Source organism: Motacilla alba, chromosome 15 (assembly GCF_015832195.1).
Source record: "Motacilla alba alba isolate MOTALB_02 chromosome 15, Motacilla_alba_V1.0_pri, whole genome shotgun sequence".
Taxonomy (NCBI): domain Eukaryota; kingdom Metazoa; phylum Chordata; class Aves; order Passeriformes; family Motacillidae; genus Motacilla; species Motacilla alba.
In genome coordinates this window covers 6,557,150-6,575,471 of record NC_052030.1, presented here as the reverse complement: position 1 = coordinate 6,575,471, position 18,322 = coordinate 6,557,150, and the positions used below count along the sequence as shown (strand labels likewise).

The following is an 18,322-nucleotide window of genomic DNA, read 5'->3' as shown; positions in this document are numbered from 1 at the left end:
AGAAAGTTTATGAAGCTGTTCAATATCTCAACAGTTCTAAATAAAGTCAGAATATTTTTAATAAAATAAATATGCTTAGGTGGCATCTGCAACTGAGGACTAAAGCACGACTCCTTTTGCAGTAAGTTTTTTTCTGCAGACAGGTTTCTACTGAGCTGGGAGGAAGCTAAAAGCTCGTTAGCTTCCTGGAGTAAGAGCAGCTGATTGGCATCTGGAACTGCAAAGCTGAGTTTTACAGGGGCTTGAGGCCAAAAAAGGGCAATTTGGAACACATGATCCTTGGTTAAACACACACTGAAGACTAGAGGAAAGAAAATGGTAGGCTCATGCAGCCACAAGTTAAAGGAAGGAGTCCCTTAACAGTGCTGTTGATTTTCAGTGATGACTCTAGTTCTGAGACATTTTTCTGTTACGAGGCTCTTGGACTTGTTGGTAAGATACTAACAGCAGCACATTGTATTTTACTACTGGACATAGCTGTGGTGTAATTTTTATTTTATTTTATGAGCTTTCCTTCAGGGAATCACTCAGTCTCTCTCTCTTTAATAACCGCATTTTATACACTAAGCTCAAACCTGCTGATGGTGGGGCTGGCCAATTAGGCATCTGCACTAGTAATGGCAGTGAAAAGACTTCCAGGTCTCTTCAGCTGCACCACATGGCAGCTGAGATCAGAAAGCTGTGCTGTGCTTTACGGAGCTGTAGGTGAGGCTTGTAAGGAAACTGTTTTTGCCTGCATTTGGTTCTTTCAGTTCAAGGAAAAGTCCCAGAAAACACACATGTTTTGGCATGAACTCATGAATGCACAGTTGAAAAAACACATTTGTTTATCTAATATGGAAAGTAATAATTTTCCTCAGATTCCCAATCCTCATTAGCTTTGCCAGCCATCTTTTTATTTATTTTCTTCCTTTGGGAAAGCTTAGCTAAATGGAAAATGCTTGCAGTATGCTCCAGAAAGTGGTGGATTCAAGCCCTACCAAGGCAGAGAGTAAGCATGTTCAGGCCTAGAGATTCCTCTACTTAAAACCTTTCCTCCTTAGGAAGAAAGGGCCACTTCCCACCTGCTTGTACCCAGATGGGCATTCTGTAGTGTCAGTTAGAAAGTGATCTTGGGCAGTGTTATGGGTTTGGATTATTGTGGCATCCCCACATATTCTTGGCTGGAGTTTGCAGCTCTGAGGTCGTTAAATTGACAGTTCCTGAGCCTCTCCACATTTTCTACTGGTGTCACTGGCCCAGGCACCAGGAGCCAGATCAGCCAGGTGGGCTGGGCAGTGTTATCCTTTCTGGAGAGGATTGTGCAATTCCTTGGAATTGCTTTCTCTGGCTGAAAAGGAGTGACAAAATAGAGCCGTTTGGTGATAGGAGCAAGGAGACACCCCTCGGGGCATGTGGGCAGTCACCCAGCACTGCCATCTGGGTCCTTTCAGAGAGGAGAAAGAAAACCAGTCAGTCATGTAATTCTGGACCCTCGCAGAGACAGGAGCAGACATATCAGAAGCACCCATGGCCAGTAGGAGCAGCAGCAGCACTGAGATCTAAAAGAATAAGCATGGGTGTTTGACCTTGTCACTGCTGTGATGCAGCAGACAGCATCTGGAAATTCAGATTTTCCCTCCCAGGGAAACATAACATGATCAATGGCACGCTTGATATTGATCTTGTATGCATGGGCCGGATTGCTGTCTGTTTAAGGAGTCCCCAGTGCAATGCTCATCATCACTGTGCCCAGCTCCTTTCGGTATCAGCTGTTAGACCTGTGAGCCCAACCAGGAAGCTTCAGGAAGGAGCTTCCCTGAAGGGAGCAGGCAGGATTGCTCCCATCTAGGAGCATTGCTGCTCCCTTGGCATATTGATCTCCTGTCACCAGCCTGATAAGCATAATCAGTCTTTTGTCTTGAAACACTGTAGTGTTTGAGGCGAGAGCAAGGGGCAACCAGCAAGAGAGATTCCCCTAGACACAGCCTTTCTCCAGGCCAGGGAGTGTTCATCCCTAGCTTAGAGTCTCGGGTGTGCCTGAGCTGCCAGAAATTCCATACCCCAGCACGGCTGGCAGTGTCACACTGTGAAACCCTGCAGAGCTGGCAGACCTTCGATGCAAATTAGTTTCATACTCACTTACATTTGTGTAAGGATTTTGGACCAAGTCCCACTTGGAGATGTTGCAGTGGTGATGCAGGGCCCGGGCTGCATTCTGGGAGCTTGCAAACACTGTGGTAAGCTGGTGGTGGGAAAAGAGGAGCCCATCCTTCCAAACAGTTTGCATTTGGTATGTAGCTCGCAGCCCAGAGACTCCTGTGTCCGCTCTGTGCAAGAGAGAGGGAGAAAATGTTATTTAATGTTTGATTTTTAGATACAAACTGCATTTCAAAACAGATTTGCTTTTGGAATAATACAATTGTCCTGTTCTCTTTAAAAGAAACTGCATTCAGTTACCACTGTGAAGTAAATAAAAATAACTTTGAATTAGAGCAGCTGATGCTAGAGCAAGTGTTAACATTTCATGTACTGTACTGCGAGTCCCCAAGGTCAGAGGCAAGTCTTCTGGGACTGGGGTAAAGGAAGCTATTTACATGAACTCTCCATTTTAATCATGCAGCCAAAGGGCTTAACTCCAAGCCAAGGCATTGTTGCTTGTAATAATGGTGTTTCTCAAAACCAAACAAAAACTGTTGCCAAAGGTGACCTAGAAATGCTTAAATGTGCTGCAGTTCACCCACGTGTCTCCTCTCCCTGCAGGTGCAGATCTTTAGCAGCTCTCCCATCCCTGCATCAGCCTGGCTGCTGGGGATTCCCTGTGCTTTGGTGACAGCCCTCTGGGACAGAGAATTCCCCTTTTGAACCAGTAGCTTGGGTAGTGCTCCAGTTATCTGCAGCAGCTTTGAGATTCTTATTAAGTGTTGGTCCTCCAGAGCCTTTGCTACTGATTAGTGAGGAGAAAAGGCTGTTAATGGAACATCTCCAGTTGCCGGGAGACTCAGCTGCATATATTTGGAAAAAGACTTTGTATTGGGCAGTGTGTCAAATGCTGTTGGGAGAAATGCCTGCTTGCAGGTCTGTTGGAAAGGGGAAACTGTATTAGCTCTAAAATGTGTGGTCACAGAAAACAGAAGTGCTAGAACTCATACAAGGTCAAAATGGGTTGTGTTTGATTGAGACACTTTGTTGAATTGCATATTGTTTGGATATGTAAGTGGGATGTAATCAACCTTGTACAAGTCACTCTGTAAGAAGGTACTTTGATGACAGCTTGTGGAGCTTGGGAAATGTAAAGAGTAATAGAAGTAGCATAAGACAGTTTGCTTTCCCAGGCATCCTTTCTTTCTCTTGCACTGCCTTGCCCTCCAACAGTTCCTTTCCTCGCTGCCTTTCTGTCTTCCCTGCAGTCACCCTAGCTCCCTGTGTAGTTTTTTTTGCATACCTCACTCTTGGTGTGCTGGTAACGTTCCTGTACATCCTTTGGGCTGGGGGTTTGTTTGCTTCCCTTCTGGGTAAGCAGGAATGACAGTGCTGCTGTCATTGTGGGATTACGTGATAAGCTGGGAAGAGTTTACGTCATTTTAGAACTTCTGTATGACTTAGTAGGTTAGTTGGAAAGGTCACACAGAGTGGTGTTCGTTTCCTAAATAGAAAACTCTTCTTAAACATTCCCTCAAGCCTGATGCGAGTCTCGTGTGTCCCACATTATTCCGGTTGTTCTTTTCAATACTATTCAAAGGCTGTTCTGTCTGTCTTCAGAGCTGCTGCTCAGTGGTGGATGCTGCATTTGTGATTCAGTCTCTGCAGTAAGCTCAGTACCTGTCCTGACTTGTGCTGTACCTTGAAGTGAAAGCCACAGGGACTGTTCAGAACTTTCCACCTATTATTTCATCTTCAGTCGTTGCAGAGTTTGCTGTGTGACACTCAGTATTCTGCATGTATCTGCATCGAGCTGCCTTCTCGGGCAGTTATGCCAAGCGTTTGGCTCTGCTGGAGCTGGCTGCATTCGTGCTACTGCTAAGCCTTTCAATTAGAAGAATCTCGCAAGTTTATGTTGGCATTCAAGCTGGTCTGTACACTGGGTGCTGAAGCACCGTGTGCAGAAGGAAGGGAGCTGGTGGGTTGGGTTTTTTTAAGGATCTGATTACTGTTTTTACGAAAGTAACCAGCTGCCTCCCCCAGCCTTTATGGGGCTTTTCATGTAGTCTGCTGTAAAACCACACTGTGGGGTGAGGGGTTCCTGGGAGGGGAGAGTTGAACTGCAGAACTGATCTGCTGCTGAAGTGTTCTGAAAACATTTCTGTAGCAAATACTACTGAGCCCTGGTTTACACCTTGCAGGCAATGAACTGCCCAGGCTGTGGCGAAGGTACCGGCCGGTTGTCAGCAGAGGGCAGGAGTCCAAGGGCTGCGGAACCTTTCTTTCCTGCAGATTCTTGGCGTTCATTTCTTTTACTGTCATGACTCTTTACTCTCTTTTTTATTTTTTCTTTTGTTTTTGGCTTTTGGCTGATAGCCTCCCAGTTGCCGAGGGAGATGTCTTTTCACTGTGCGAAGTCTGTTTTCGGGTGACCTTGCAGAGGAGGTGCGGTCCGGGCTCCTCTCGCTCCATCTGCCGGCGCTGCAGGTGCGGCTCAGGGCGAGCACAGCGGCCCCAGAGCTCCCGGTGCCGGCAGCCCCTCGGGGCTGTGGGCCGGGAATGCACCTCCTGCTGTAGTGGCAGCCCGAAAGGAATCCAGGTGCTGCTGCATCTTCTGTCGGGAAGCAAAGTGCAGTAAGTGGGAATTGTGTCTGCACGCTGCAAGAGTGAGTGGCTATCAGAGTTCACTTCAGTGATTCCACAGACACACACCCCCCACCCGGTTTAGGAGTTGCTTAGGATTTTTCTACAGTGTTGCCAACATCCTTCCAGCTTCCTGTGAAATTTGAAATTTGACAGTTGTTTTAAACATCAGTCCAGAGGTTTTGTGTGGATAGAAAATTAAGCACTGTATTTCTGCTGCAGCAGCAGGAGATTCCTCATCTGTCCAGCATCACATGTGTATAATTTCCCTTGCCTGTGGTGGGAGAATAAATCCTAAATGGAATGGGTGGTGAAGGGAAATAGGTTTGGCAGCCTTGTTCCAAAAAGAGTTGTCTGAATTTGGGATTAAGCGAGTGTATCAGAGATAGTGCACCAGGTGCCTATCTTATGTTATTGCCAGAATGTAGCTAAGTATAGGCACAGGATCAGCATTGCCAAGATGAAAGCAAATAGTTTTGTGGAGGAGATAATCCAGGAGCTGCTGCATCATTCTCAGCACGGGGACTGAGGGCTGAAGGGATGGAGATGGCTAATAGGCCCCAGCTAATTCCTCAGGTGTTTTCCATTCAAGATTCACATTGCTATCTGTGCTGTCACTGTTCTCTGGGCAAATAATCTACTTGCCACATCCTGGTAATGTCACCTTCACACAGAACTAGTCCCATATGCCAATTCTGAGCAACTCTGCAAAAAAGCTCATCTTCCTGTTTCTCAGAAAGATGAGACTGCAGTGTGTTGGAGATGACTCTACTATGGAAGATACTCCTCTGTGACACGTTCTTCTTGTTGTTAGCTGGAGGAATGCTTACACACTGCAAAAAGTCTGATGCTCACAGTGACGTGACTGTCCAAGACATTTCTCTGAAAGCCAAAAGCTAATACAGTGAACTTGTTTACTTTGCTTTCTGCAGTGAAAGAAGCAATAAATTACTTATCTCTATGCTTTTCCAGGAGGAAACAGTGTAGATTGCAACTCAGCACAAATCCATAACCAATGGAAAAAATCTCATTTATTCCAGGAAGATTATCTTTTTAAGGGCAGTGCTAAATCTGGGCTATAATTAAAACAGCTTTTTAAAGAAAAAAGAAAGCCGTGGATTTTTTTATCGTTTGATGTATTCTCTATCACTAATGACCCTCTTTTCTAATTTCTTCTATCCATTTTTAAATGGTTGTAAGGAGTTAGCTGTATATTGCATAAAAGTAGCATTACCTGAAAAAATAATTAAGATGATCTTGAAATTAAGGAAATCAGTTTTGAAAAGAAGCAAGTGCTTAATGGAGGTGAGACCAGCTGTGCTTCCCAGGAACGTGCTTGAAGCGCTTCATGGAAAAATGCACAAGGCCTTCTTGCAACACTGGTAGGAAATTCATAATAATTCAGACAAATTGCATCCTATAAATAGCAGAGCTGGATTCATTAGGACAGGAGGCAGATGGAGAAAATCTAAAACTTGTTTGTTTCTTTTTAAGGCACTATAATGCTTATGAAAAGTGTCAGCTTGCTGTCAGAGAGGGAAAACCCTCCAGTGCAGCAGCAACTTTCTCGTTACTAGTTTTTCATCCCTGCTAATGAGCAGCCTCCATGAGGGGCATTCTTGGTACCTGGCTTTACAAACTCCTGCTGCTTTTCCCTGTCATACCCAGGCTGACCCTGAAGAGCTGCAGTGCTGGGAGAGGACCAGGGGAGGCAGGAGGGAGGACAGAGCCGTGTGTGGTGTGTAGCACTCGCTGGCTCTGTTTGAGACAGATGCCAATAGGGGAAGAGGCATAAATGTAGTTGAAAAGGTGGAGGGGTGGGGGGTGGAGTGAGGTGGGAATCATCCACCACCTGCTAAGGAGTTATGCCCCAAAGCAGGAAGGTGCTGGTGGTTGGTAGAGAAAATGCTGTGCATTATTAAAGAGAGAAGGTGAAGGCATTTTTGAGATGCTCTTACAGTAGTAAGTAGGGAAAAGAAGATGCTTTCATGCATGGAGAGAGGTAATGACAGAGAACGGGTGAGAGGTGTGTGACTGGAATGCAGCTGTGGCCACAGCAGGGGAGCAGAGGTGAGGGGGTTGGAGCATCTCAGCATTCACACACAGCAAGGTGCTGAGGGAGGAAGTGTGTCCAGTCAAGACTGACAGAAATGGCACATCACAGACTGCATTTGAAATAACACGACAGAGTAACGGCGTGGGGCTGTTTCAAAGTGTGCTGAAATTACAACTGGGTACTTCTAAACAGAAGACTGGCTGAACAATTGCATCCTGTTGAACTACAGGCAAGTCTGAGCTCAGATACAGAGGCAGAAAATGTTCTGTATGAATATTATCTGTTAATGAACTTGCCTTCATCTCTTCTGCTGATCTGATTTACATTTCAGCAAAGCTTCCTTAAAAGATAACAGTGTCAAAATTCCAGTAGGCTATCCTAAGAGATTTTTAAGTATTAGTGTTCAGGAAAGAAACACCAGGCGCTTATCAGCAGTGTTTTTTCTTGAGAAGTTCTTAGGTTGCCAATTCACCTTGCGAAGTGGCAGGGGAAAAGGGTGATATGAAGGTTGTATTGGAGTCAGATAATCACAGACTTATTCAAGGAATGGAGAAAAGCTGTACAACTGCTCATGCTTCATGGCTTAAGTAACTGTAGTTTTTCCTCAGCATTCAATATAGAGGGCAATGATCCCAGCGCAAGGGGAGGACACTCGAGAAGAGGAAAGTCAGTGTTGTGGATTGGCAGGATGCCTTTGGGGGTTGCCATCTGTTGCGTTTGCGCGTATCCATAGGGTGTCATGTGTAGCAGGCAAGTGGTGGCATTGAAACGAGACACGGATGTGGAGCAGGTTAAGTATCCGGTCACTGGAGACGGACCCGGGCGTGCTGGGATGCGCGTGAGAGGCTGAGCATGGAAAGTATGAACCAGTACATGGATCCTCATGGATCTTTGCGCATAGATCAGATTTTTGGTTTGGAACAAACCTTGGCTGATGGTGTTTGCTTGCTTTCAGTGGGGTAAGTCCCCGCTGTACAGCCAGGGGGTTAACACAGCTTGTGTTCATAGACAGTGTTACAGAGGGTTTAGAGGGCCAAGTTCTGAGATCTTGACTCAAAAAGCCATGCAGCCATATGAAGGATGTGGAGAAATACTTTCATTTAAAACCAAGGCTTTTATTTCAGGAAGCCTTTAGCAACAGGGAAGAAAAAAAAAATATATCCACTGGATAGGACAGCATTGCTTGAAGATGTCTACAATATGATAATCTGTGATGTGTGTATGAGAGATGGGTGATTTTGAAGAGAAAGTGCTGAAGAGAGAAAGTGATTGGTGTTTGGAGGTTTCCTGTCTCACCAGTGGAAAACTTGCTTTGAATTATGCTATAATTCTAGGACAGCATCTTGTTATGTGAAGAACATTCTTTTCATGCGTACAAATAATAAAAATTATTTTGCTCAAAACAAGCTTGAAATTGCCTCTTTGCCCAGGCTTCTTCACATCTTTATGCTTTCTTTGATGTTTTTCTAGACATCCTCTCCTAGGTAATGCTTGCTACATTGCCTAATGCTTACTTACTGCAAACATCCCAAAGGCCACCAGACCAGCTACAGTGACTGCAGCTGAGTCCCACTGACCAGAGCTTGCTTGTGCCCTCGTGCACTCACCAAGGCAATTTAGAGGTTTAGTTTTTTTGTTCACATAACCTGAACAGCACTTTGAGATGGTTTGTCTGGCCAGTCCTCTAAGCAGATGCTTGGCTTACTCCGCCCATATTGATGCAGTGTATCGTGCTACACTTAGTGAAGGAAGATAGATAAAAATTGCTTCAAATTGTTCAGCAATTTGGAGCGATGGGGTTCTTGCCTAAGATCTTTTTAAGGTGGGTAGATGCATAAATCCTAATCCTATGGGTGAGGAAGTCAGAACACGATGGTACTGTCAGTTATTCAGCATCACAAAAGGAAATCCTTGGCAGAGCTGGGAATAGCTCTCATTCCTGTCAGGCTGAAATTGCACAACTGATACTGTGACTCTGGGGATCTGCAGTGAACAGATGTGGCTGTCACAGTCTCCCAGTGTGGGACAACGCTGACGTATTTCTGTGCTGAGTATTTGAACTAGAGTCAGTGTTCCTCCTTGCCACTCACACTTGGGGGTTCTGGTCACTTGGACACCCTGCCTCTTCCTTCTGTCCCCTAGGTGTGTGCAGGGCGTGGCTGACAGGATGGTGTAGCTCACTCTGTTTGGTCCTGCTCTTTGTGTCTCTAAAAGTATTGAGAGATATTTGAACAAGGACAGGAGTGCAAGGTGAATTTGCAGCCCTGTCTAGAGATGCAAAGTAATAATTGTCACAGGCAAAAATTGTCTCTTGTCACCACCTGCATGCTGGGCAGTTTATAGCATAGCACAGATTCCAGAAAGAATTGTCAACCTTAAGACAAGCAAAGCAACCTGCAGCCCAGGTGAACATTTCTCTGCATGAGTTGCTGTCTCCACCATTTCCAACAGCTGTGGATAGAATGTCTTGAACATGGCAGAAGCTCTTCTGTGTTGTCACAGCTTTCCCTTGGTTGTTCTCTTAGGTTATTGAATAGGGTTATGTGTTTGTTTATACATTGTGTTCTCTGCTTCTCTTGCTTCTGTTCTCCTCTTGCCCCACCTGCAGGCTTTGAATTATTGTACCAGCCAGATGTGGTCCGACTGTACCTCTCCATCCTCACTGAAAGTCAGAACTTCAACACGCTGGAAGCTGCTGCAGGAGCTTTGCAGAACCTTAGTGCTGGCAACTGGACGGTGAGTGCAGTCTTCAGTCTTTTTTGTTTCCTTTGTGTAAGTAAAGAATAAGGGGATGTCCCATTGTAGGTGGGACACAGGTGCGCTGTGACTCTGTACATTTGTATCTCCTTTAAAAATGAAGGAGATGGGAATGTCAAGGAAATTGCTTCCATTTGCTTATTGAAGATGTTTTGTGTCTTCTGGACTGGTGATGTTTACATAGTGGAACTATGCTCAGTGCCACCACTTCAGCCACTGCTTTGTCCATTCAGGAAAGCCTCGTATTAGATAGTTATGTGTTCTGAATACTTAATTTGTTGGATTGACAGTTTGCTGAGGAAACTGCACTCCAGAGTGTCCCCCAGTACCCTCTGTGAAGCATCCCCAGACCTAATCAGGCAGTTCTCTCAGAAGATTTGTCTGATTACTTCTCGAACCACTCAGCAAAGTGGGACTGATAGCAGCCTGAGGGTTGGCAGGGTGGTGTTTTACAGCTGCCTGCCAGCTTATTTTAAATAATACAGGTTTGTTTGAAAAACAATCATGAAACTGAATAAAACCATGAAATTGGAGGAGGAGGAGGATAACAGATGCTTTAGGTGCTTTACTGTTTCCTCCAAGTGACCTCTTTTTTCCTAATCCGGAGGGATGTGTTTTCACACCAAAGTGTGTGCAGAACAGATGCTGGCAGATGATGCTCCTTCCTTCTGTTCCTGCCCTCTTTCCCCAGAAGCTGTAGGATGAACTCATACCCCCTTTCTTCCTTGGTTCTCGGTGAACTTGAATGAAGGGTTAAGGCAATGGGATGAATCAGCACACAAAACCTAACTGGACTTTGCAGAGAAAAAATGGGTTACAGCACTGAAGGAAATGCCAGGAGCAAGCAAAGAGTGGGTGTATGAACTCACAGTACTTGGTGTTGTTTCTTTTCTCTCGTGTGTCCCAATCAGTGGTCCACGTACATCCGCGCGACGGTGCGGAAGGAGAGGGGGCTGCCAGTGCTCGTGGAGCTGCTCCAGTCCGACTCGGACAAGGTGGTGAGGGCTGTGTCCATCGCCCTGAGAAACCTTTCCATGGATCGTCGCAATAAAGATCTCATAGGTATCTTCTGAACTTCTCTAACCAGCCTGGGAGCTTGGAGACCCTTGAGACCTGAGGTTTTGTCCCTTGTGCTGAGGATTTGTTCTCTCTGCAGTTTCCATCCATGCTATCTGGGATTGCGCTGTAGCTGCCAAATGGCGAGCTGTCAGCTCAGAATGTATTTCCAGCCCATTCAAAGGAGCTGTGGCTTGAGGCAGATCTCTAACTTGGGAGTACCATTAGGTGTACATTTTTGCAGGAGAGGAGTGTGTGTAGATGTGCGGAGGGCTGGATTGGGTTATGAGGTTTCCTGTCTTTTCCTTAGCTCTGGCTGGTATGGGACTTGTGCTCATAGATGTTGCTCCTTAGGCCTGCCTGCTACTCCAGTTAGAGTGGGAGTCTGGCCTTTGTTGTGCTGAGCTAACCTGGGGAAGTGCAGGGAGCTCCAAAGCTGTACCTTTGGTTTTTTGCTTCCTCCTTCCTTTCTCATCCTTTTGTCTGGTGGGTACTTGTAGAAGCTGGGCACTAAAGAACTTAATATTCTTCAAGTTGCTGTTCAGCACTGCTCTAGCTCCTATCCAAAGAGGTAAATAACATTCACCTGCCCATAAGCAGGAATCTTGAAAGATTCAGCTGAGATGAGTTTTCCTCTAGATGACTTCTGTATTTAACTAAGGTATTTGTTTAACTTTGTCAGGCCTTACTGGCCTGGAAACTTCACCAGTACCAGGAAGTACTAGTGACGTGTTTAGGGCCATCATTGAAGTTGATACTGGCAAATGACAAGGTGGGATTCTACCTTAATATGTCAGGTTCTCATTTTAATAGTTCAGAAGTATAGCCAGGCAAATGATACAGATGGATACCTGGGAATGATATAGTCCAGATTCCCTGTTTTTTCTCAAGTACTATACCGTGGAGAAGGCTAACTGCACCCAGGAGGAAACACTCTTTCTTACCTTTGTTGGAGAAGGTTAATAAATGCATGGCTGCACACCTTGCCCCAGAAGGCCTATTGCAAGGCTAAGTTGAGTAAACCATGTGCGTGTATTAGCATGAATACCTGGCATTAGCAGCTACTGGATGCTTTTTTGCCTCAGGCTTTGCAAAATATGATGGATGTTGGCTGTAAAATTCTCAGTAAAAATGCCTTTTTTCTCTCCTCAATACCTTTCAGAATCCATGATGAAGGACTTTATCTTAGCTTTATCAGGTGTCAATCGCCTTGAAATAATGAATGAATTATAAATACCCTGTGAAGTTACAGTCTTGTGGTTTAAAACACATGCATGATAAGGGTTTTTTCCGACATAGCAAACACCATTGACTTTTATCATTCAGGATGGAAAGCTGAAATTATTATTAGGGCTGCCTAATGGTATCGCTTCCCCTTATCTAGGTAGTTATGCCATGGGTGAGCTGGTAAGAAATCTGCCCAGCAGGCAGCAGAGATCTGCAAAGAACCTGGAAGAGGACACTGTGGTTGCAGTGTTGAATACCATCCATGAAATCATTACTGACAGCTCAGAAAATGCAAGGTCTCTGATCCAGACACAGGGCATTCAGAAGCTGGTAGCTATCAGCAAGTCAAGGTAAGTTACAGTTGAAAGCAAAATGCATAAGGACTCCTTGCAAACATGAAAATGTCACTATGAACAGCAGTTTTTGCTTTGTGAAAGTATTGGAGCATCCCAGCCATTCAGAGCTGTAATTTCAGCAGTTAATATAAACAAAGTAAAAACAGCCAGCACCTTTAAAAGGTACTTGATGAAAAAGGTTAATTGATGAGTCACTTCAGTCGTGTTAAGACGCGCTCTCTCCTTGTCAGAGTCATCTTAGCACCATATATACACTTACCAGGCAGCATTTGCAGTGAAACCATGATCTTCGGTTTTAGTTTGGAAGGCCTTTTTTCTGTGGCAGTGTTCACTGCTGGAATGCCAGTGATGAAATCTGTTTCTTTTAGGTGAAATGGTTAATGGTGTGCAGTAATTGTTCTGGCCAAAGAGCTGTTGGTGGTGATTTGGAGTGACAATTTTTTTTCCCATTTAAAAACTCCGTTCTGACGGCTGTAGAGGAAACTTTGTTTTGTGTAGTTCGTGTCGTTAGACGTTGTAGGTGTGTTTGCTGCAGACTTCTGGGAAAGTAGCTGAAGTAGCCTTCTTGGGTTGTATTGTTACAAAATATGAGAACCACCAAAAATCTAGGCCTGTTTTATATTATAAAAGGTGTCTGTTTACTGACTTAGTAAGGAATATATAAAATTTCATTTTCAAATTAAAAACAGCTTACTTTTTTTGCTGACAAAAATAACTGTGTAAGGTGTTTTAAACCATGGAGCAACTTGATTGAATTGTGAGGAATAGATGTACATTGGGATGAAGGTTGCAAAAGTGGCTGAAAACATTTTTGGTTTTTGGTTTGTTTTTTTTTCTCCGAATAAATCCAGGCAGAATGGAATCTGTTCTTGCTTAATGACAGCTACAAGACAAAAGTGTCACCATGGCTTCTGACCTGACCTGACAGTACTTGTCCAGCAATACATGTGAAAACACAGAAATGTGCAAAATTCATAACATTTCAATTTCTGTTTTTGTCAGCAAATACCTATAGATATTAAGAAGTCAGTGAATGATTTCACATCTATCCCATTATTTATAGGTTCAAATAGTAGTTGTGTGAAGCATTAGGCATTAACATACAAATAGTTGGACATTGCTTGATACTTAAAGCGTAATTTTATCTTGCAAATCAGCCAGTCTCCCAGAGAAACAAAAGCAGCATCTCACATCCTTCAGATGATCTGGAGCTATAAAGAACTACGAAACGCCCTTCAGAAGGATGGGTGGAACAAGTCACATTTTCAGGTAAAGATCTTAAATGTTCTGGAAATGCCTGAGTGGAGATGTCCTTACTTAGGCCAGTCTTGCAGTCTGTAGATCTTCATTTTCACTTCTGTTCTTCCAGGTGAGAGTGCAGTGGATTGTTCCCTACTCAGTAACACCATCCTGCATAGAGTTGCTGGCTGTGCTTTGCTGCGTTGTAGGTGCTCTTCTTTACAAGCAGCCTCCTCACCTTCTCTTGTGGAAGGCTTTTGCTTCTTTCACAGGGCAGCAGTGCTGCCATTGAGATAACAGGGAGAGAACTCCTCCATCAAATCTGTGTGAAAATAAAAAATACTCCAGTTCCATATTATCAATAGAAGGGGGGCTTAAGCGCATTCCATAATCTCTCTGTGCTGTCAGTTCATTTATTCGTATTGTTCAGGTTCCATGAGTAGTAATTTGGTGTTTGTGTGGTTTTTGTCTTGTAGTCTGTTTCTGCAGCTCCAAAGGGCTCCAAAGGTACTGCTGGCAGGTCTGGCTATGATGACAGCACTTTGCCTCTGGTGGATAAAAGTCAAGGTCAGTTCTTCTCTTTATCACTTGTCATATAGTGCTTTACTGGTTTTCTGGATTTGCTGTGACTGTGTTACAGCACAAGGGGGTAAAAATGCATTATTCATATGTGATTTTTTACCCCACAGTCTCAAATAATCAGTCCCTATTACCTGGAGATGGATAGAATTTCTTTCCTTACGAAATGTACACTGCTGATACTGTTTTCTGAACTTGGATGCAGTGTTAACAGTTTAATCTTCCTGCATGTGGGTTGACCTTACCCCTACTCTGTACTGGAGTCTTTCCACTTTTTAAATAAATGTGCCAAATTTGGCACAGTCTCTTCCTCTACTTTGCAGAACTTTTTTACTGGAGATGAGTTTATTCAAGCTCCAGCTAATCCTGTCTGTGCTTTTTCCTGAGGCACAGGCACACCAATACCAGTGTAGCACCAGCTTTGATTTCACCATGATTGCTGTGTCTCTGAGCCTGGCTCTGGTTGCTAAGAGCAGGGTTTGCCTGGTGCACTTTCTCTGGTGTTACTGCAGAAACAACAGCCCCACACTGCCCTGCCTGTTTCCACCTTCCCTGTCTTTGATCAAACCTGGCACATGATGAAGACTGAGGATGATTTGGGTCAGCTTGCTGATGTGACAAGAAACTTCTTTCTTAGTTTTCTGTTGGCTCAGCAGGCTGCTGGATTGGCTGGTGTGCCATGAGAAGCTGCACTCTTACTTATTCTCTTTTACTCTGGAGAGACCAAAGAGAAGCTTGTTAATCGTGGTAGGTAGTCCAAAGCAGAACTGTGGTTTCTGTTGGAGAGAGAAAACCCTGTATTACAGTGCCAAAGCAGAAAATACATGGATTATGTGTGCTCTCTGGAGAATTTGATTCAGACTTCCCTTTCTGAATGGATAACAATTGAATAGTTTGGGAATTTTTTTTACAATAATCTCTGCATTCAGTACTTTATCAACCTCTCTGGTTTTGTGACTAATTCAGAACTACCAGGTTTTGAGAAAAGCAAATGTACCTCAAGTTGTTCCAATGCTTCTGTTTTCTAGATAATGAGAAGTCTGGGAGTCGTGATATGATACCTATGGATGAACTTGGCCCAGGTAAATTCAGTCGTAGATCAAACTCTCTGTCTGTTCCAATAGAGCACACTGTCACTCACAGGAAAGTTCAGCTGTTTCTCTAGGAGATATTATTTCAGGTGGATAAAGCTGACATTTAAAACAGAACATTACCTCACAAAACACTGGTCATTGTTTTTTTTTTTCTTTGTATACATGTAGAGTGTGCACACCAATCTCCCCCACTGCTTTATGCATGTGTTGGAGGTACACTGACCCAGCTCTCATTTTGCTCGTTGGTCCCTGAGGCAGCTGTATATTCCCTATTACAGATCTGGAAGTCTCCGGGATTCAAAAAGAAAGAGTTGAAAATTTACTTCAATGTATTGCTTGTATTTAAATCTCTTCTGCCTTTGTTTTTGTAGGTAACACCAAAAATAGGTTAGTGTGTGTGATATTCATGACTCTACTTTCCATTTACCTGCATCTAAACGAGCCCAGCTTTTCCTCTAGACTGAGAAGAGCCACTGACTGACAGTGATGCGCTTTGAGACTGATAAGCTCTGCAGTGTTAAACTTTTAGGGTTTTTTTTTCTTTACCAAGGTAGATAAAGGTGCTGTGTGGTCTCCTGAGAATTTGCACTATTTAAATGCAGCTGTATGAATGCCTCCAGATCAAACAGTTTGGTACACTGCTATTAGTAACTGTGATTGAATAAAACAGCAAGTTAGAGCTAAGAAAAAGCCAAGCATATTCAGAAAGTAAAAGAACAGGTATATATTACCTTTTGTATTCTTGGAAAAATGAGATACCACCTGCCATAAATGAACTGTCCATATGTATTTTGCCTTAGGGAACACTGAAACATTTGTTCTCACAATGGAAGAAAATCTCTTCATAGAGGATTGCCTGGCAGGAATAGCTGTGTGCTGGCAGGTGCTGCAGAATGGGCAGTGCTGATTGTTTATAGTCTCAGTATTAATTGCTGCCTTATGCTCTCAGGAGTTACTGGTACAGCCCCGAGTACAAAACAAAATGCAAATTTACAGCATATGTACAGCATCAGGCAGATTCTCTGGGCCATGCTATTCTCCAGTCTTTTTATCACCTTTAGAAGATGAGATCTGTCAAGTTTTCCTGATTCCAGCTCTTGAGTGCTTTTTCCTTCCAATATGACTATGACTTTAGTCTCTTTTCAGCTGACCTCTGAAATAGCACAGCTTCATTTATCCAGTTTATTATCCTTAATTCCAGGGAACTGGAATAACAACATTTAATCTCTTCTCTTCAGGCTCTTCCAGATGCTGCATGTTTTCTGTCTTATGGACATAAGTGCTCTAGACTCTATTTTCAGATTTTAACTCCATAGTGGACTGTTGTGTTCTGGAGTTTTTGTTCGTTTTCCACTCTGGAATGAACTATTCCTTCCAGCCCAGTGTTCATTGCCTGCAGAGTACATACATACAGGACTGATGGTTCCAGAATATCCCCACCTGTCTGCCCCTCCTCTGTGGGTTCTTCTCACCAGTGTTCAGGCTGTCCTGGTGCTTGGGCCTTTCCTGTTAACCCACATTGGCTCTGCTTCAAGATCACAAAAAGAAAATTGCTGGTGCTGTCTCAGCTTCTTTTCTAATGCTGTAGGGGTTCATCCTTCTTTCCTCTAACAGAGGAAGTCACTTTGCTGTTATTGGTTAGGGAGACAAAAGGGTATGTTCCCCATCAGCTAGCAGTACTAGAGCAGTCGGTTCCCTGCTGTCTGGGGCAGTGGAACAGCCTGGGTAGGGTGTGAATGTGCTGGGAGATAGAAGAAACCCCATGTTACGAGTCACCATGGGATGATCAGGTTTGTCAGGCGTCCCCAGCTCCAGGCAGGCTGGAGAGAAGCAGTGCCACTGTCACCATGTGCCTGGGGCCCTGCCCCTGAGCTGTCTGTAGAGGCAGCAGAATCATCATCTCCAGTCTGTGTCAAATCCTCCAAAACTCTGTGTGTGCCTTGGTTAACCTTCAGGCACTCAGACAGGAGCACTTGGGAGGTGAAATTGTTCAGACCAGAGACACAGAGTTCAAATGCCACTGTCCTCCATGCCCATCTTCAGGCATCCTGGGAGTTGCTGCTATCAGGATGACCCTGAGATTGTGTTGAAAGGCTTTTTCCCAACCCAGCTGTCGAAAGAGTCAGAAGTCTTCGGCTGTCGTTCTCAAGGTTGTTTATTAATTGTTGTCTAAAACATTTTCTGTCTGGCCTGCCATGATCTGTTCAGCAGGTGAGCCAAAGGCACACTGCCTGCCCACGAGGCTGGTGCTATCTTTTATACTAAAAACTATGTGTACTATATTTACAATTCTGTTCCAATACCTATCACCTATGTTGGACAGTCAGCTTCTATTCTAAACCAATCTAAAAGTGCCAACATCACCCAAATCATGGAGGCTAAAAGGAAGAAAGAAGAAGGACAGGGCATGCCCAAATCCCTTCATCTTGGGACTTCAAACCTCCATTCTAAAATCCCCAAAATTCTATTTTTCACCCTGTGACAATTACTATTATGCTACTTAAACTTTAGTGACTTGTAATTCTTCATACAGAGTTGGTAATCTGCTCCATGGGCTAAGATCAAAACCCCACGTGTCTTTGGCTGCATGCCAGGGTCTCAGAGCCCCCTGCCAGGGGCTCGGGCCATCCAGGGCACCCAGAGGGGTGTCCTGGGTTCTGACAAGGCATGACTTTTCCTTTCTCCTCCTCCTCCTCTTTGATGGGTTTAGAGATTTGATCTTTTGTAAGCTGACAGCTGTGTGAGGGCACAGATGGACTGACACTGCCAGGCAGGTATTTGGTCCTTTAAATTGTGATGACACAAAAATGTTGCTGTAGAGTGAGGGGGAGATAGAGAAGCAATAGAGACAACAACAAGCAGGATGCTGAAAGAGAGAAGTAAACAAGCAAAGGATGGGACATTCCTCTATTGACCAAAGTAACTTTTGTCTATACAAGCAATTGTATTAAGTCAAAATAATGTACTTATACCTTGGAGCAGCAAGATATGTATAGATTTTTATTTCACAGAAGCAACTAATTCTGACTGCTTCCTCAGATGATTCTGAAACAAGAGAGAAGCATTATTTCTAACTTCTTGCAGAGCCGTGGTTCTTAGGGCAGTGAGGTATTACTTCTCTAATGCAGCCTCTTTCAAGATATTTCTCATTTTATTTGATCAAATCATGAACTACCTATCTCTGCTGCTACTTA

The 18,322-nt window shown here is 44.1% G+C and overlaps 1 protein-coding gene across 11 annotated transcripts in view; it reads left to right on the top strand.

The window, feature by feature from the left end:
- Positions 1-18,322, top strand: part of ARVCF (ARVCF delta catenin family member) — a 249,190-nt gene that overhangs the window by 220,205 nt on the left and 10,663 nt on the right. For all 11 annotated transcript variants that reach the window (XM_038151904.1, XM_038151906.1, XM_038151908.1 and 8 more), the window contains 6 exons: positions 9,429-9,556; positions 10,489-10,639; positions 12,018-12,210; positions 13,374-13,485; positions 13,932-14,022; positions 15,063-15,116. In XM_038151904.1, coding sequence (XP_038007832.1) covers positions 9,429-9,556; positions 10,489-10,639; positions 12,018-12,210; positions 13,374-13,485; positions 13,932-14,022; positions 15,063-15,116 — 729 coding nt within the window. The remainder of the gene's footprint in view (positions 1-9,428; positions 9,557-10,488; positions 10,640-12,017; positions 12,211-13,373; positions 13,486-13,931; positions 14,023-15,062; positions 15,117-18,322) is intronic.